Below are 19,895 nucleotides of genomic sequence, written 5' to 3'. Positions count from 1 at the left end.
TTAACAGAAGATAAACAGTATATTCAAGAAAATTTTAATAATTTTTTGTGTGAATTAGAAAGATCACTCATAAATGACGGAAATGACTGGTGAAGCAACCATGTCCCCAGCAGCAGAGTCGCAGCATTTACACACAGAATACGGAGCTGACTGCGAGGGGACCCCGGTGTTAAGTCACTGTTAAGATTAAAAAGAGCATCTTCACACCCTGCAGGGCTGTGAGTCCGTGAGACCCGTATTTAAAGTAATTCCCTAAAAGCATTAAACTATTTTAAGTGCAAAAATTCGTAAAAATCTACGATTGCAGCATCCATCTTCCTGAATGACAGATTTAAGTCAGAAAGCAACAGCCTTCTCCGGGAATGCTTTCCAGCTTGTCTCTGATCACCTACGTATGGAAACATCAGTGCAAAAACAGAGTGAAATACTATTTATAACCATTGAATTTAAGGGGACTTCTCGTCCAAGAATTATTGTATCTTGCACTATGTATATATGTATAGTTTTATATAGATCTCTATATGAGATTTTAATTACAGTTGAGTAAAACGTAAGAAAGTCCCCTTTATTTTTTTTACTGCAGTCCCAATAGAACCTTTTTAAAATGGGAACAGCTTCTTTGGGTGAATGGCAGAGAGCGCCCTTCCGAGCGGGCCCCGCGGGTCCTCGCACGTGACTCCGGGTGACAGCCGCCTCCATGAGTGTCCGTGCTCCCGTCTCGGTCCGTCCGTCGCTCCCATGAGGCCCCGTCGGGGCGAGGGTTCTGGAGCGGGGGTGCCGCTACACTACGGTTCCACCCGGAGAGCCGGCCTGGTTGGGGATGACAGTAAACCCTGCAAACAAAGCAGTTTACATTAATCCAGCAAAACACGGGCAGCCAAGGAAGCCACACTCCTCCTTCGCCAGAGGCTCCCACGACCACAGATTTGTCGGACTGTTAGCCAGTGTGTGAACAAACCCTCCGTTTCTCATCTACTTCTTCCTATCCGTGTCACCGTGTGACCTTCCCAGTCACTGAAGCTGGCCCCAGGCTGGGCGTCCCAACGCTGGGCAGAGCTGGCCTGGGAGCAGCGGGCGACCTCTCGGGGCCTGGGCTCCTGGGGACCTCAGCGATGCCCTTTGACCTCACGACTTGTCCCCACAGCAGGCAGGCCACCACAGGTGGGGCATAGAGCTTTCTAAAGGTGTCTTCCTGCCGGGGGCGGGGGTGGTCTCACTTGCTCTGGTTGGGGTGACGGTGGTGTCCCCGGCCTTCAGCACCGGCTTATGGGGCTCAGCACGAGGATAAAGGAGGGTCTCGCCCTGGGCTGTTGGGTTTGGGGACAGGGTGCAGGAGGTCACCCCCACTGAGAGATGGGGGCCTGAGCTGAGATCCCCCCAACTCTCAACACAGCAAGGAGCATCTCCGTGTCTCCACGCTCCCTGGGACAGAGCCTCCGCGCAGCTCATGTTCGTTCAGTAAGAAATTGAAGGTTACGAGCGCATGACCCCGAAGCCGGGTTTTCAGTTCTCTGAACACAAATAAGCTGTCCTAAGAAGTGCTTCCGTTGTTCGCTGTTGACACGGGACAAGCCTTGAACTTGGACGAAAGGCAGCTGCATTGGCACACCCTGGACCCGTGTGGACACGGAAGGCGAGGGGGGCTGCGACTCTGCCCTTCGGCTCTGCCCATCCCTGGGGGCGGGGAGGGGGGCAGGGGCCCAGAAACTGTCCCACCGGGACGCCTTCCATCTCGTTTGTCACAACTGACTGGCTGCTCATCGAGACACGGACAGGAAGCCAAGGGAGGGTCCCCCCCGGGGCCCCTGCTCCGAATCCACAGATCTTTCCCTCGGGTCCAGGAGCTGCCCCTGAGTTGGAGCATTACCTGGGCTGACTTAACGGTGAGGCGCCCCCTGTGATTCCCACGCACGACCTCCAGGCAGCTACACCGCTGGAGGGGCTGCGGACCTCACCTCACCCTGGCCCCCCGCCTCCCCGGGGTAGGGGGAGCAGTAGCCGCCAAGGGAGGGGAGCCGCGGACCCGTCCCTCCTCACGACCCCTAGGGAGCCGCAGGGAGACCGGCAAGGTCGGACTCGACCTCCGGGGACGGCCCAGAGGGAAGCAGCCTTTATCCCAAGAACGCTCTGCCTCCGAGAGGTGTCGGGGGCTCGGATGCCAGCCAGCGGCTGCCAGGAGCTGTGGGACGTCCAGGAACAGTGCCAAGTCTACAACATGAAGAGGACCCTTTTCTCCCCAAACGAGAGGAGGACTCTGCTCCTCCCGCTCAAGGGGGAGTGGTGACCCAGCCTGGGGACAGACCCCCAGCCCTGCGCAGCGCTCCAGAGGACCATGGCCCGAGACGCCCACGGCTATTTAAAGACTCGGGACACACAGAGAAAAGCAGCCCCCCAGTGCCACCCCCCAGACCAGCCTTGTCCAACTCGAGGACAAGGAAAGCCACACGTGAAATTTTTTAAAATTCTAGGAGCACAGTTAACGAGAAAAGGTGAAATTAGTTCTAAGACATCTAACCCAATATAGCACATATTATTGTTTCAACAGGTAATGAATGTACAAATTATTAAGGGAGTATTTTATGTCATTTTCTCGTATGAAGCCTTGGGAACGCTGTGGAGCACATCTGGGTTTGGGGCGCCCCAGTCCTGTGCCGCAAGGCTGCAGGTGGCCCGCGCCGCCCAGCCCTGCCTTCAACCCTCTCCGATCTGGAGTGCGACGGCCGCAGCATCAGCAGGGCACCCCAAGATGCCACCCCATCCTCGGGGATCTGGGGGGAGTTCCACTCTCCTACACAGACTCACTCACTCTCCAGTTTCCGTTGGCTGCAGCCTCTCCGCCCCCCCAACCACCACCCCCCGCTGTCCTACTGTCCGCATGAGGCCCAGGTTCGAAAGGGATCACCAAGGTCACCTGAACAAGCAGCCATCTCAACCCCGCCTTCCCCGGGTTTCTGCTCACAAACATCAATTGCCAGATGCTCCCCTGCCCAGGGAACTGAAGGGTCTTGATCACGGGGTTAGCCCTTCCGATGTCCCCTGTGGGGGACAATTTCTTATGGACACTGTACACCAGTATGGACCTGGGATCCACACCCTGGTGCTGCCCCTCGGTCACCGCACTGGGACACGGCCCAGGACGCCAGCCTGGCATGGAGGGAGGATCCCGAGAGCTCTGTGGGGTGAGCCTCTGCCAGAACAAAGGGAGAAGGGACAGAATGGTGGGCCTCCAGCAGCCTGGCACCAAGCAGACATGCCCTGCTGAGGGGACACAACCCCAGGGTGCAGGTGAGGGTCTGGAGCATTCCTAGGAGGGCACGAGGGATCGTTGGACACAAGCAGCCTGAGGCCTTTGCAGGTCAGCGTTAGGGGAGGGAGGCCATCCAGAGGCTGTCCGGAGCCAGCAGACACGGTCCCCATCGGGCCTGGCATGGCCAGCGGGATGTCAACCCCACCTGTTCCCTTCCTGGAGATGGAACCGGCTTCACTGGGATGGACCGTGGAGGCCCGGAGAAATCCTGCCGTTCAACCAAAAATCCAGTGTCAAGGTCATCTTGCTTCCATCAGCTGTGCTTTCGTTTCAAGGTTACCCGGGGACAGAGAGAAAGACGGGCAACACAGGCCCCCATCAAAGACCTGAGACGGCCATCGCGAGGAAGCCCCGCGGACGTGCGGGGCCCAGCTGCGGCCCGGGCCGCCTGCTCCGGAGGAGGGCTTGCTGTGGGCGTCCTCCCTGGTGACTTCGGTGGGAGGAAGGAGACTCGGGCCCGGCTGGCCTGCATGGCGCTGACCCACCGGACAGCGGACAGCGGGCGGCGGCGACTCGCTGCGTGAGCGCCCATCCTCTCGGGCCCCCGGGTAGCTGTTAGAGGTCGAGGGATGACTCCTGAACCTGGTATGTGATCTGCTGCTCTCACTAGAGTGGCCGTTTTATCCCCGCTAGAGACCTCACTGAAAAGTAAGGGATGAGATACTCCAGCTCTTGGTCACACAGAGACTAAAAGGCAAATATCATTTGTAAAGCGATGTCCCCTTAGAGACGGCCCGGAGTCGGCGGGATGTCACCAGGCTGCCTTCCTCCAGGAGCTTCCAGCCGTGGATGCGCTCCCCCTGCCGCCAGGGCCTCGCCGCTCACAGGACCCAGACCACATGCCCGGCGGGGCCGAGGCCCCAGAGCCCCCGAGCCAGGCATGGGAAGTGGGCCAAGCAGGGCCTCGGCCCCCTCCCCGCCCCAGAGCCCCTGCACGCTCTGGCAGCGGACCGTGTTCCTGTGGCAGCCTCCAGCTGCCCAGTGACAGGTTACACCAAAGGTGACACATTTCCCCAGAGGCCCCTCAACCTGGCCTCCAAGGCCGGGGGAAAGTGACGCTCTTGTCGGACGTCCGGGAAAAAGGTGCTCTTGGGCACAAGCGTGTGAGGGCCACTCTGAGAAGGGGCCTGCAGACCAGGCCCGCACTCTTACCCTTGGGCCCCACGTCTGGTGGCTGGGGGAGGGGACCCTCTTGGGTGTCCCTAAAGCCTCTCCAGAGGGGCCCACCCAACACGAGAGGCTGGTCTGGAGGCCACCGACACTAGAGGGGGGATGGGCTGAGTGCCTCCGGGGGCTCCGACCCTCTTGGGACCCCCTGGTCCAGATTCAGGAGTTTCTCGACAGGCAGGCGCCCGCGGAAGACGGGCCTAGAGTCTTTTCGCAAGGCACAAACTAACTATTTTGAAAAGATGAAGTGTCGTGTGTTATCTTTTTAAACTTGCTGTTGACCTAACAGGTACGGGTTTAAAATCCACTCCGCACTCGGGAAAACCCTAGGGCTCCCGCTCCAGGAGATCCGAGGCGGCCCGTGCGAGGGCGGAGGCCGAGGCCGTCTCCTCCGATCGGCAGCCTGGTGGCAGAGGCTCGGGAGGCCGGCCCCGTCGGGAAGATGCTGGGGTCGACCCCCTGGAGGAGCTTCCTGAGGCCCTGGCAGCCCCGAGCCCCAGGCTCCGCTGTCTCGCGTCAGGTGGGAGCACGGCCCAGGGGCTCGGCCCCACGTCTGCCTCTCACGGCCGGGGGACTTGCAGATCTAGGCCGGGCTCCTGGCCTTGAGGCGTTCAGGGTCGCGGACGTCAGGGCGCTGCGGAGAGGGAAGGGACCCTTCAGAGCAGGACAGTGTGAGTGGCCAACTCTTGGCACCCTCCATGGGCCTTCCCTCACCGGCCCTTTCTGCAGGGACCAGACCGCGGGCCCTCCCCGCACTGACCAAGCTGCCAGCTCGCCCCGCACGCCATTCAAGACCAGGAGGAGGGCAAGGACCCTCTCGCCCCAGCCCGCCTGCCCAGGGAAAGAGCTCCCACGGAAGCCTGCCGGCTGGGTGGCCGCTGGGTGTGCAGGGTCCCGGGGCCAGCTGGCAGCCAGGGCGCCTTCAGAGGGTCAGCCCTGCGGTTCACAGGGCCTCCGCCAGGCGCAGCCACGGGGCTACCAGCTGCCCCTGCCCGGCCAGGAGTCAGGGACATGAGGGCCACACGCAATGGTCAGGGCCTCTGATCCCACAAACCGCGCGTCTCATTACAAGAAACTCCGAGCTGGCAACGGGAGGCAGAAATTCATGGCTACGTGCTCTATAAACACTCACAAAGCCTGTAATTTTACAGCATTTAGAAGTTTTCTTTTTTGGCTCCTGGAGACTGTGTGAAGCCCTGCTGGGAAATGGCCAGCCGCAAACCGTGCACTTGCACGCCTGCCCCGCTCATGTAGTGCCCGTCTGCGCACACACGGCTGCAGCCCTCCCGCCCAGATACACGCGCGAGTCTCGAGCTGTGACAGCGACGAGAAGAGCCAAAAACCAAGCCAGGGAAACAGAAACATGATTTTCTTAAAGTGATAAATTAACAGTACTGATATTAAAGCTTCAGTAACTACTGTAACATTTTAATGAATATCGTAACAATTTATCAACATTTCATGTTAGGAAGGCTCTTTATCGAATTTATTCATCAAGAAATTAGATGAAAACGTAAAAAAGGAAATACATTATTTTACCTTTGACTTTCATTAAAGGTAAATAATCGTACCATTTTATACAAGGTCACCTAACATAGCAGTCTTTAATAAACTCAGGCGTACAGAAGTAAAAACTGCAGGAAATTCTTCCTTTTACACTCAGACTGGGTGGCAGCAGTGTGAGGACACCAAGTCACAGAACAGGAGCAGCAATGACTCAGAGTTAATACCGGGGGCGGGGGGCGGACTCTGCCCTCCACTCTGGGGGGCCGGGGGCATTATCACACAGCTTTGAACTTGGGCTCTGAACACAAGTGCTTTTCAATACGAGTCCCGGACTCCGCTCTCCGGACTGCTGTCCGCACTCAGGGGCCATGCCTGGGGTCATGGAGCTGAGCCCCTTGACGACCCCAACAGACGACAGTCCCCGGCAGCCCACCATGACAGGCATGCGGACGAGGACGGCCTTCGGCGCCCGGTCCCTGCGGTGTTCCTGGGGTGGCTGACACGCCCGGTCACTCGTGCACACACCCAGCAGCACCAGGAAGTCCATCGGGGCCATCGGCTGGTTGGCCTCTGCCGAGCCCTCGGGCGCAGAGGTCCGGGTCTCTCTCCCGGAAAACACACGGGGACTCTGCTTCTAGGTCTTTCTCGCCCCGTCAGGCACACAAACGCATCGGGGTTTCCCAAAGGATTCCTTCTCCAGCCCTCCCTGGCCCTGCGGCCTTTCCCCGACAAAAAACCAAGCACCTCCCCGCCAAGGCTGGAGGGGAGGAAGCCCCGGATGCAGGTCCGACGCTGACAAAGCAGCTTCCCCCATTTCCGCGCCAACTCAACATGTGACGGGGCCTTTGAAATTCAAGATGCACCACAGGAAGCAGGGCAAGTGGGGGAACTGGGGCAGGACTGGGGTGTTAGGCAACAGTGGAGCAGAACACCTGAGTCCCACTGGGACGAATGCGCGTGTCCGTAAGACGGTCCAGTTTCCTGACGTTCTCTTGCTAGTGGCTTCGGAGCGGCTCGGGCAGTAACGCTGGTGATAGCTTACTCCTGTTTCCTCCCCTCCCCTGTCCTGTCCTGGGTATCTATCCTCAGTCCCAAGGCAATGGCTCACAGAACACTTCCAAAATGCTCTAGAAGGTTCAATCAGCACAAAAGACAAAATTAAGATTCTTTACCACTATTTAAGTGAACTTAGAACCCAAAGGTATCGATTATTTGTCAAGAGTCTGTCTACTCCCTCTTATACATTTGCTCTTAAGAGAAGGCAGGGTTGGGGCGCCTGGGTGGCTCAGTGGGTTAAAGCCTCTGCCTTCAGCTCAGGTCATGGTCCCAGGGTTCTGGGATCGAGCCCTGCGTTGGGCTCTCTGCTCAGCGGGGAGCCTGCTTCCCCTCCTCTCTGTCTGCTTGTGATCGCCGCCTAATAAATAAATAAAATCTTACAAAAAAAAAAGAAGAAAAAGAAGGCAGAGTTTTCCAAAGGCTTCCTTGTCCGGCCCTCTCAGGGACTTCAGTCCCCTGGCCTCCGAGGAAGAGAAGAATCTCAGAGCAGTGCTGGGGTCCCTGCATGCAGGCCGGGGGGAGCAGGGGTCGAGAGCCCCCTGGGCTGTGCCTTCCGTGGGCGCAGGCAGACGGCCGTGGCGGCCGAGGAGCAGCCTCTCTTGCCAGCAGCGAGCTCATCCCGGGGTGAGGCGAGTGAAGCTGTTCTTGCCCAGATAATGTTGAAGCAAGAACACTGAACAGTTTCCATGAAGCTCAAGGTTCGGTGAGGAAACTAGAAAACTAGAAAAGCGCTCCCCAGGTGTGCTCAAGTCACCATGGAAGCCACCCGGCCCTGGGCCTTCTGTACCTGAGACCAGGAACCCCCATCTCCTGGGGGGCAGCACACGTCCCCATCGGAAGCCAGTCCCGGGGTGGCCCTGCCTGCCTCTCCAGTGCCCCCTGCTCCTCAAGCTGTGGGCAGCTCCAGGCTGCTCTCGGCTTGGTCTCGGAGGACACCCTGCGTTCTGTCCTCCTGACAGCGGGACAGTGGCTCAGCGGCTCAGTGGCTGGTGAAGAAAGGGGGGCGGCTGTCAGAGGTGCCAGAGGGCCATGCGGCCCTCGGCAGCACCTCACCCCCAGCAACGGGCCCCAGAGCAGGACAGACAGACGTTCAGGATACGATCACCAGCGGGAACTAGAAGAACAACACTGACCAAGCCCCAAACCCCAAACTGTGACATGACCACGGTTTCAAAAACCGGGGTGGGAGCGGGGGGGGCGGGTGGTGACCCCACGGGCTTCCATTTCAGAGCTTGCCTGGGCGGGAACAATAATCTCCTCTTGCCTCCTCCGCCCCCCCCCCCCGCGCCCCAAGTGCCCATGTCGCAGTGGGCAGCGGAGGGCGCCAGAGGGTGAAAGCGGCCAGAAAGCCCGCGGCCCCAGGGCACACCGCGGCCGCCCCGCGGCAACGCAGGGAGCTGTGCTGAGTCCAACAGTCCCAAGAAGCTTCCCCGTAAACGCTACTTACCTGGGACGGGCCACTCTGCCTGGGCCACTCAGTCCTGAACTCTGAAACTGCATACTCAAGGCCTCAGAAGCATTTGAACTGAAATTTCTAAACCTACGTCGGTACATAAAATTGCACCTGGGGTGCCTGGTTCTGATTCTCTCCAACCGACGTCCCAGTTTAGCCTCCAAAGCTGAACAGTCCACAAGCACGGCTGTCTTTGCTGCCGGTTAACATTTAGGAACAAAGGACCACAACAACTTAAGAGTAAACAGAACATGAACGTACACCCATGACGTCATGCATAAACGGGGGGGCGGGGTGCACCTGGAAGGCCGGCGCACTTCGGAACGCCGCGATCTCGGAACCCCATGATCGGAACAGAAGGCCCTCCCGTGGAAGGGGCGGGTGGAAAGTGAGCTGAGGGTTGCAGGGCGCTAAGCAGGCCCAGGGAAGTAGGGTCCGGCCTCCCAGGGGGCTGCGGGCCGTGTTCCAGCACACAGAGCTCCGGCTCCAAGCCCAGAGCACGTGTCCTCTTTGCTGAATCGCATCCACTACTCAAACGGGTGTGAATGATCAGCGTCTCTACGTTTAACAACAAAGGTGTGCAGAACAGAAAACAAACCAGAATAACCAAAGTAAGTTAACAAATAAGATAATCACCATCTTGACATATAATACGTAGGCCAAAGAACCAGCTCCTTCCCTGTGAAACTGGACTCTGAAACGCCCCGCGCAGCCGCCGGCCCCCGTGGACGTGGCTCGGCGTCCAGCCAGAGGGGGCTCAGGCGGCCGCGCACCAGTGCCGGGGGGAGGCAGCCCAGCCGGAAGCCAGTGAGGACGGAGCCCGAGCGGGCGGGATCATGACAGCCACCCAGTAATGCAAGGGGGCAACTGGCCCCCTGTGCCTCCAACCCTGGGCGGGGTCCCCTCGGGAAGCACTTGGAACCTGGGGTGGGGGGCAGTGTCTGTCAGTCTTTACAAAATAAGACCAGAGAGTCTGTGCCAGGCCTATAGTTGGGCCTTTTTGACCAAAAACAACATCAGCAACAACAAAAACCCACAGAAAATCGTAGAAGGAACCCAAACCTCCTTTCCCTTGTTGGAAAAAAACATAAGCAAAGCGCGTCCAATGGCCAAGGTCTTGGCTCACGTGGCAAGAGGCACCCCCCCACACACACACCTGCTGCTGGCGCCCGTCCTCAGCCCGTGGCTCCCGGGAGCTGGCCAGGCTCCGGGGCCGAGGGGATTTTCATCAGTGCACCGAACCTCAATCAAAGTGCTACAAACTGCTTCTTTGAAAAAAGATGTTTATTAAACAATTTTAATTGTCATAAAATGACTAAAATGGGTTTTAAAAATTAAGGCTCTTCTCTTTCTGTGGATTGCCAGAACAATGTAAAAATAATATCAATCAACCCTGCTGAATGCTTTGTTCCTAAAGTTAAATTTCATAGATTCCTAAACATTTTATGATTAAGATAAAAACTGGACTAGAAATGACAATTAATGGCCGTCCATACTGAACACACACTCTGATCAGGTGTACAACATCCTAATTGAGTAGTTAAGCAAAAATATTCCAGTTAAAGCAGAAGTTTTAATTTTAGCATTTTAAAGTCATTGTTTCCCCACACTGTCATGATTTTCCTAAAGTCGAAATAGTCTAATACAGGAGCGCTAACCTTGGGACTCTATATACTCCCAGGAGGGTGACTGACTTGGCTGGCAATTAGTTTGATTATATTTTTTTTAAACGTTCTAAGTTGAATTATCAAATGATTCAGAATTACATGGCATGCAGTATCCAAAATTATGGCTCTGGCGCATTGAGATTTACATCGAGAGTAGGAAGTGCCATCACATTCATCGTACACCCCACCCTCCCGCAAGGAAAAAAATCTCTACCTATTCGAGTTCTAGATCTGGTGCAGCATTAAGGATTAAAACTTACCACTTTACCAGGCCTTCCCCATGTGCAAATAAATCCCTCCTGACAAGCAGTGACTAGACAGTCTTCAAGAAAAATTAACACAGTCAGTCTTTCATGCGCTATCTTTTTACAGATGAGCGGCTCTAACAAGGGGACGTCTTCCATCCGAGGACACAGGGGCGTCCCCAGGGTTTTAGCTGGGTCCGTTTTGGTTTTAGTAACCAGGTTCAGTTTGTCGCTGCTCTTGCTAGAAATGTGTCCCATGCTGTGGTTTCGCTTGTGGTCTTTCTCGTGGTGCCTGTCCTTCCGGTCGTGCAGGGAGAGCGTCGCGAATTTGCTGACCCCAGAAGCGACGGCGCCGTCGGCCACGCTGCTCTTGCTGCCGGCGCTGGAGACGGTGGAGTGGGGGAGGCTGTTGGAGCGGGGCAGGGGCGGGGGCGCGGAGCTGCCGGGCGTCGTGACGCTGTTCCCCGTGCTGCCGGCAGGAGGGCTCGTGGCGTTCATGACATTGGTGTGTGTCCTTGCTCTCGAGAGGGGCTGGTGAGGGAAAAGGATGTCTTCCGTGAGGTCCCAGAGGCAGAGCTGCGTGTCCTGGCCCACCGAGCCGAACCGGTACGTCACGCTGACGGGGCGGCTCTCGGCAGAGTTCCGTTTGGACAGCCGCGACTGTGTACTGTTGGCCCGGTCGCGGCCGAAATGGAGGAGGTCCTGGAAGTCCTCGTCACTGCCGCTGAACTCCATGGGGTCGCTCTCTTCCACACTCGTGGTGTAGGGGTCGAACGCCACAACACTGACCCAGGATTTGTGCCCGTGGCCTCGGGCGATCACCCGGCAGTCTCCGAAGGCCCAGACGGTCACCAGGTCGTCCTCGCCGCCCGTCACGATGTACTTGCCGTCCGGGCTCCAGCACACGCACAGCAGGCCTCCGAAGTAGCTCCGCATTGTGCCATGCAACTCCACCGAGTCAAAGTTGAACACCCGCAGAAACCCGTCCTGGCTCACGCAGGCCAAGAACTTGCCATCTGGGGAGAAAGCAAACTCGTTGAGGGCCCCCTCGCCCACGGTCCACTTAAGGAGAGGGTTCCTCGTGGATTTGCTCTTGCAAGTGTGCACGGCGAAGCTCTCGCCCTGCTTCAGGAGCTGGTAGTGGGGGGCTGTGGTGCCACAAGTGTGCTCCACGTTATACAAGTACATGCTCCCACTCGCGTGGGCTACTAGGAAAAGGCTTTCCGAACCGGGAACCCATTTGACACAGGTTACGCGTGACTTGTCTATTAGTCTCTGTGAAGACAAAGGAGAACAAGTTATCACAATGGAGAAGCTTTAACGGTCTACGTTTCCAGCAAGAAACTCATCTGCTTCTCGGTGAGGAGGGAAGGGTCCATCCAGGCACTGCACACTATCCCGCGGTCAGCTAAGCCAGCGAAGAGCACTGGGGCCCCCTGTAGAACTACTTTCTAGAACTGCACTTGGGTGCGAGGCCACTGGCTTTCGCGGAGGGAGTCAGTCATTCACCACACACAGCTGAGAGCCGACCCCGTGCCCATCGGAGTCTGTGCTTCCTGGCACCTACCCCATCGCCCTCCCTCCGAGGCCTCTCTGCGTTTCATCAGCACCTAAGTCCCGTGCCACCTACGCCTGCCCCCTGCTCTGGCTGCTCTGGCTGCTCCGGGGGTGGGGGCAGGTGCCAGCGCGCAGCCCCTGGCAGGAGCGCACCTGCCAGCTTCCCTCAAACTTCCTGGCTCAGACTCGCTGTCCTGCATGCATCCTGAAAAGCAGTTCCTCCGAAGCTTCTTCGTGGTGTTCAACAAAATAAAAAGACGGTGAACTCAGGAGGATGGACCTAATCACTGCCAAGCCACGCTCATTTCTGTTCCTCTCACAGGCACCGGAGTCTTGTCTTTAAAACCAAAACAGCAAAAGGCCAAAGTAAAAAGCACCCAAAGGCACAACACGCGTGCGTCCCCACTCGCAGACCTTGCTGTGGGGCTCCCTGGCACAGCGGCTCCCCCCAGGCCCGCTCCAGGCTGCCGGATCCCAAAGCACATCCCCAGAAGCCGACCAGAAGTTCCCAACACTCCCAAGTTTCTGGAAACGCCTCCTGCCAAACCCTCTCCGCCGCCAGCTGCCTGGGAACTGGGTGCCTCAGGGTCAGTTAAACACAACCACTGCCCCTCCTGGCTGGGACTCTGGGGCCTGAGCCTTGGGGCACCGAGGTAAACCTCCCCGCCTGCACCACCCCCAAACCCCCTGGCTTTGCACAGCTGTGCTGAGAGTGCTGTATCTTCACAGAAAAGCAAAGAACATAAAATCACTCATTTTTTTTTCAAAGATGGACTGCGCAAGGTGCAGAATAGCAGGCCCCGGGCAGGGAGAAGAAGGGACACCCCGTGCGGCACGCAGGGCCCCTGGCACGGACGAGAAGAGACGCCGGCCCCCTATGGTACACCAGGGCTGCAGGTGACACAGCCAACTGCCCCACGGGGGCACCGCCCATGTCCTCATCCCCTGCCTCCTTGCCCTCCTACCTACGCCAATGCCAACAACCTAAAACCCAGCACCTACTCCGGCAGGGTTTCCGAGGCCTTCACTGCTTCTTCCTTAAGAGGTCAGAACAGGGCTCTCCTCCTGTGGGGGCTGCCCCCACGTCAGACCGTGCTGTCCCCGCTGGACCCAGGCCACCGTGGCTGTCCCGTGTCGGGGGGGGGGTGGCCTGGTCAGGCGGCCCCAGAGCTACCTCGTGCTGGCAGCCAACACCATGGCTCTCGGTTCCTGCCCCTCACACGTGTCCGCAGCCGGACTGACTGTGGTCTTGCCAACAGAACACCACAGCCACGCAATCCTGTGTGGAAATTTTTAAGGACGGACATCGAAACTTCCAGCGCAATGCTTAAGAGAAAATTTTATTTTTGGCTGAAAAAGATGCAACAAAAATACTTCCATTAGACTCCAAAACTGTGATCCCACCAGGTAAACAGGGTATTGTTCCAAAAGTGGGAGGCGGGAAGACAAAGAATGACAACACTGTCGTTCCAACAAACGCCACTGGGACAACACAGACGTAGACACTTCCTTCCCTATTAAACAGGTGCATGGAGGCGACCCTAAGTAGATACATGCATGTAACTTATGGCCAAACGCCCAAGCCTCCCTCTCCTGAGCCCGGAGCACCTGGGAATCCGGGGCAGCAGAGCAGGCAGCCACAGACGCCAGCAGGCCAGGCACCGGGGCCGGCTCAGCCGCGGAGGCCCCCGCCCCCGGCAGGTCACGCGCTCGGGCGGGCGTGCCCAAAGCATCCACCTCGAGGGGCGCTCCCCGGGGCTCCCACGGGGCTGGGGCACGCGGCACACACACGGGGACAGCAGGGCTGACCTCCCATCGGAGGCCTGACTCTGCATCCCGGGCCCCGGGCAAGCGGCCCTGCCCATGGGTTCTTCAACCTCAGAGGACCCCACAAGGCCAGCTGCTGTCGCGAGCAGGCCGGCTGCTCTCACTCACAGGGAAGCGTGCAGAGCTCACTCGCATCCCTTTTCTCCATTCCAGTTCACCTGTCCCCAGAGTCACCAGCATGAAGCTTCCGGTTTCGCTCACCAGAACGTCTCGCCTCCGGACAAGGCAAACATGGGGACGAATCCGTCCGCCCTCCATGCTTCCCGCTACAGACGACGCGCCGGCGCCCGGCTGCTCGCTCTGTCCGTCCCGCATCGGAACGGCTTCCGCACGCGGCTCAAGACCGCGTCCCCGTTCCTCTCTAACGCGGCACAGCATTCACGCGCACGGAGGCAAACACAGTCATTTGTCTTGAAATGTGCCATTTCCGGGGCACACACGGCAGTTCCCGTGGGTCCGAGTAGGCCGCGGGACGGATTCCCAGTCACACAGCTGGGGCAAAAGGCAGCTCCACTTTCATCGGACAGACAGAGCCGGGCTGCGGCCCACGGGGGGAGAACTCGATACTCGCAGCAGGGTAAGAGCACCCGCTTCCCCCAGGAAGGCAGATCTGAGGAGCGTGTCGCCCCCAGGAAACGGAGGCTCGGAAAGGCCAGGACGGCCGCCTGCGGCCCCATGCGCTCCCGGCTCGCCCTCCGCTCGCTCGAGTGTCCTCCCCGCGTCCCTTCTCAGACGCATCCGAGCCGGGCGCTGCCGCGGCACTGATCAGGACAGGCAGGCATTCGCGGCCAAGTGGGAGGAGAAGATGGTGAAATCTGTAAGATCCGAGGGTGACAGGAGCCGCGGAGAAAACCAGACCAGGGGGAGAAGGCCCCGTGCTGGCGGGGAGGAGGCCGGAGCGCCTTCGGTCTCAGACGGGAGAGCCTAGCCGGACTCCTCGCGGGGCGGCACAGGCTAGCTGGGCGGGCCGACAGCCGCCGCCGGTAGGCCAAGGGCACGTGCCGAAGAGCACCTCACGGAGGGACCCACAGCCACAGCCACGAGGCGCTGAGGCAGGAGCAAACCCAGAGAAAGAAGGGAGCCAGAGCAGGCGGGGCGGACAGGGAGAGGCGGGGCTGCCACCCTGCGCCACGCACGGCCTGACGGATGCCAGCCAAGGCCGGGGCCACTCACCCTGGTTCCCAGGAACGGGACGAGCCCGCCTCAGACCCCAGGCCAGAGCAGGAGGCACCACTCTAGGGCCAGCTAGCTGACAGTCACTGAATTTAAACAGCTCTGGTTATCATCTGGTTTGGATTTAACAAAAAAAGAAGAGGAAAGAAAGCATTTCACTCCCTTCTTTCTAATTAAGAAACAAACACCTGGACACTGTTTTCAGTAAACATAAGCCCAGTATCTATACTGTAAAGGTGTATTTCTGTTGCTGAAAATACCTCGTAAAAAAGGTGGAGAATCTCAAGGCCCCATGTTAAGTAACGGGACGCCCCTGTTCAGCTGGACTTCTCCGGTATGGGTGGGTCTGTGAGCCGGACGCACCGGGACAAAACCGCCTCGGTGGAAGCGTGGCCTCTGAGGGAAGGGGGTGCAGGGAAATGACTGTGCGGGGTGCGGGCAGTGGCCCAGGACAGAGCTGTCCGGGCGGATGCGGGGATACACAGCACCTGTTTGGCTGGAGCACCCAAGCGGCGGCAGGGAATGAGGTCCGGGATGGTGAGCTGGGGCTCAGGACAGCCAAGTCTCAGGCTAAGCAGCTCTGGGCCGTGACCCTGAAGCCCTGGGCCACCATTCCCACAGCTCTGAGCGCTTGATTTGTGCCTGAAGTGAGATGTGCCGTGTGTGAGATACACACTGGATTCTGAAGGTGTGAGAAACTACAGCAACAATCCCCTTCATTGTTTCATATTACATATATGTTGAGATAACACCTTGGTACATAGAGAAAACAAAATCTTAATTTCACCCACTTTTTGCTTATTTAATGTACTATTAGGAAATGTAAGGCTGCACATGTGGCTCACACTGTCTTTCCACTGGGGGCGTGGCCGCGGTCGGGGAGCAAAGTTCTGAAAGGGGAAGAAAGAGGAATGTACAGAAGGTACAGAATGGAAGGTGGGAGGCGGGGCGCAGGTGGGGAGGAACCAGTTAGGAGGCTGTGACATTGCTGTGGACAAAAAGTGACCCTGGGTGCATGGCAAGACGGGCTGTTCACAATGGCTTAGGCTTCGGTGAGTGGGGGAGGGGTGAGGAAGGGGCCTGTCGAGTCTCCTGGGCCTGGAGCTCAGGCGCCCGCCACACACAGGAAGGCTGGGGGTGGGATTATGCTGGGGAGATGCCCAAGTGTCCTCATGGAGTGGGCTGAGAACAGGGGGAGCCAGATCTGTGACCCCCTAAGATCCCCGAGGAAGGCGCAGTGTGGACGAAGAGGACGGGGAACGCTCCACTCAGAGGGAGCAGGACAAAAATCAGGGGGGCAGAAGGAACATCCAAGGACATGACCCCAAAGTCCCACGAGGCGAGGAAGAGCTGAGGCTGAGTGACCACCACAGACCAGGAGCTCTGCAGCAGGGCAACGACCCTCCGTGTCCTGTGATGGACTCTTTGAGGTTGACTCGGTCTAACCACTGAAGTGAAAGTCAGAGGGGGCAGTGACCCCAGCAGGGCTGAGGAAGGCAGAGCAGGAGCAGGGAGGCCTCCTTAGAAGAGCACAGGGCGTGAGTCTGAGGGACCAATGAGGGGGGCGGTGGGGTTCTGGGGAGGGGGTTCCGGGAGGAGCCTCCCCAGCTCCCTGGATGCAGAGAAGCCGGGGGACACTGACAGGTGGAGGAGGGCAAGGAGCAGAGGGGAGTGTGAACCCACTTCCAGAAAACCAGCAGGGGGGATGGAGCGGGGCAGGAGCTCAGGGAGGGGGAAGACGGTAGGGAGGTGGCCAGGTGGTTCAGCAGTTAAGAGGGGCTCTAGGAGGTCCCCTGGCTTGGCCACTGGGCTTCCATTAGAGTCAAATTCCAAAATGCTTGGAGCCAATTTCTATAATCATCTTTGTGAAAACCAGATCCCAAACCTGGAGGGGGGTTCGCCGTCTCTGCATGTCACAGAGCGGCTGCACACCCACACTCCTCACCAGCCCTCCGCCAGTCCTCACCTGCGGCCCCGCACGATCCCCACCCTGACTCCAAAGAAACCTTCCCTCTGCTGATACAGCTCCAGGACAAATCAAACACTAAAACTACCGTCACCAACGGCATTGAGAGACAAGATTCAGCTATAATCAATTAATAAAGAAAGCAAGAACAAAAATAAATCTATAATCGTGTTAAAGTGTCACTGCTAGGACAAAACTTTCTAAAGCACTAAGTTGTCTTTTTATTTTTTATTTTTGGGGGGAGAAGGGCAGAGTGACAGGGAGAGAGAATCTCAGGCAGACTCCACACTGAGCACAGAGCCCAACGCGGGGCTCGATCTCACAACCCTGAGATCATGAGCTGAGCTGAAACCAAGAGTGGGACCCTTAACCGACTGAGCTACCCAGGTGCCCTTTAGTTGTCTTTTTATTCTTTTCTACTACTAACATCGCGACAAGCAGAAAAAATTTATTTCCAGGGCAGTGGGTATACATTTTATAATGCAGATATCAATCTATAACAAAAATACTGAAGCAAACAAATCAAAAACCACAGCCGCTGGAGGGTGGGGAGCCATAATGTAGCCACAAGCAAAACGCAGGACTAAGGACTCTGCTTCTGTAAACACATTTAAAGAGAGCGGCTTCCCTCAGGAAGTGTGAGGAAAGATTATTTCAAAGCCATAGAAAGGAGGATCAAATGCAGTCTTATCAAGGCTAAAACTCTAAGGAGTAGAGCATTATGAGCTCCTTTCCTTCCTTTGATTAAAAAAAGCAACAATAAAACAAAACTAACAAAATGCCCATAACCACTCTTTTGTCCCAGAACTGGACAGAAGACTGCAGAGCGGGGCCTGGCTCTCCCCGCTCCTGGGGGCACTGGGTGCCGGGAAGGAGCAAGAAGATGCAGCCTCGGGCTGGCCGAGGGCGGCCTTGGCTCCCGTGGGCCCCTCGGAGAGCAGGAGATGCACACACACCCAGGTGACGGCCCTGGCCTCCCAGCCCGGGACGGGAAACAAAGTCAAGGCAGAGGTGTCAGTAGCGGAAGAAGCCCCGACCATGAGTGCGTCTTAGATCTATCTTCCCCAACAATCAAAACACACTTGAAGATCCTCCAAAATTAATATTCTCTGGATACAACCCTGAAATAATGAGAATTTCTACAAAAACAAGACTGAGTTCCTCATCATCTAGAAACTATTCCTTTATAATTCCCCCCGTCAGTGCATCATAACCACCAGCAGCAACGAGCGAGCTCCACAGCCTTTGGGGTCCTTCACGTGAGGCTGAATGCTGACCGGCTGGGGAGGCTCCTTTCCGGGGAGCTTGCCGAATGAAGGGCCACTCCACGGGCACACACAGGATGCTACAGATACACCGAGGACCCACTGAGACAGACTGGAGGGAGCAGAGACCGGGGGACCCACGGGCGTCACTCCCCCGGGGAGGCTGGAAAGGTCCTTCTGGACTGAGCCGGTTCAACAGCCAAGCCCTGGGGCGTGACAGGGACACCCGGCAGCAGGGCCTGAAGGGCGCACGGCTCCCCTCGAAGTCCACCGGCCAGCCGGGGAGAGGGATCTCGGACGGAGCGTGTGAATCTACCAGGCTCACCTCATTAAAAACATAAAAACTACAAAGACGGTAAAATTAGGAGTGAACACTGGGACTTTTCCCATCTTCTTTGTACATCTATAAACAATCATTTAAAAAATTTTTTTTTAATTTTTAGTTAATGGAGAGGGGGAAAAAATCACTTTTAAAGATATACTTGACACCCAGATAGAAATTTTCATCTATCTTTAACATCACGTGGATTTCTAGACTAATTCCATCCATCCATCCATCCCCCCATGCAAACATCGGTTATCTCTTCGAGGGCCAGGAGCCCGGAGAGGGGCGGCAACAGTGGAAGAATCGGTACCGGGGCGTGTGTGCACGTGTACACCTGTGTGCAACGGACACCGTGAGAGAAGCACTCGGAAGAAGACACACGTGTGACCCACGTGATAAGGTGTTCCCCGTCCTCTGCTCTGCACACGCTCATTCTCTCCCTGGGTTGTCCTGGAAACTTACTGCCTCCGCCCTCCAAGAAGCCCTTCCCAACCGCTGTCTGTCCCCCGCCCTGCCCCCGGGGCCGGCTGCCTCCCCCGTAGCAAACTCTGCAGAGCAGCCCCCAAGGGCTCACTGTCCCAACCCAAGGCTCAACACGTCTCCTCACCTCTCTTCCGTCTCCTCACCTCTCTTCCAGGTGGGTGACATACCCCCCCCCTTTCCAGGTGAGGAGGGGTCGGGGGAAGAGCAGGGAGGCGCTCAGGCTCAAGGCTGGGCGTTCTGAGCCACGGGGCTGAGTCTCTAAGTGGCAAGAAATAAATGCAAAGTTGAAAGTGACTCTCTGAAGGCCCCGTGATGAGCCGTGCAGAGGCCTGGAGCACAGTCAGTGCAACAGACCTTACGTCTCATCTCCGGGATGGGAGGACTAGTTACACAGCAAACTCCCGAACTTTTACCCCTGGGCTCCAGGGTCCCCGTATCTAATATTCGTCGGCCTCTGAAGCTTGTCAAGTGCAGACTGGAACTCCGAGCTTCCCGTCCACTCTACACCTGCCCCTTTCCCAGTCTTCCCCAACGGGTACGTGACAGCCGGAAACCTACCCATCTCCAAGCAGCAGCCACAGGAATTTACAAAAACACCAACCTTGACCGCCTCATGCTCCTGCCCCCTCCCCGCTCAGGGGCGCAGTGCTGCCCTGCACCACCCGCCCCGTGGACTCGGCCCTCCCTGCGCTCTCCTGACCCCCCCATCGCCCCTTCCTTCCTAGTCCCGGCCTTCACCTGCTCTCCCTTCTGGGAAACACTCCTTCTCAGGCTGGACCTGGCCGGCCTCTTACTCGTGGGAAGCCCCGCCTAGCGCACAGCACCTATGTCAAGAGAGGTCCTCCGCCACCCCTGTCCCTCTCCCTGCCTCCCCAGGCCTCGGCCTCCTCATGCATCA

General features: G+C 57.5%; 1 protein-coding gene across 8 annotated transcripts in view; it reads right to left on the bottom strand.

The window, feature by feature from the left end:
* WDR20 (WD repeat domain 20) overlaps positions 1 to 19,895 on the bottom strand; it is a 65,818-nt gene continuing 45,923 nt past the window's right edge. For 6 of the 8 annotated variants that reach the window (XM_045073911.1, XM_045073896.1, XM_004754673.3 and 3 more), the window contains 2 exons: positions 10,417 to 11,676; positions 15 to 833 (listed from right to left, as the gene is read on the bottom strand). In XM_045073911.1, the coding sequence (XP_044929846.1) occupies positions 786 to 833; positions 10,417 to 11,589 (1,221 nt within the window). In that variant the 5' untranslated portion in view covers positions 11,590 to 11,676 and the 3' untranslated portion in view covers positions 15 to 785. Of the gene's footprint in view, positions 834 to 10,416; positions 11,677 to 19,895 lie in introns of all 8 variants that reach the window. The other 2 variants (XM_013057397.2, XM_013057394.2) reach the window with 2 other exon arrangements.

This window comes from Mustela putorius, unplaced genomic scaffold (genome assembly GCF_011764305.1).
Source record: "Mustela putorius furo isolate JIRA1106 unplaced genomic scaffold, ASM1176430v1.1 tig00000129_pilon_pilon_pilon, whole genome shotgun sequence".
Classification (NCBI taxonomy): domain Eukaryota; kingdom Metazoa; phylum Chordata; class Mammalia; order Carnivora; family Mustelidae; genus Mustela; species Mustela putorius.
This window is presented reverse-complemented; position numbering and strand designations above follow the sequence as displayed.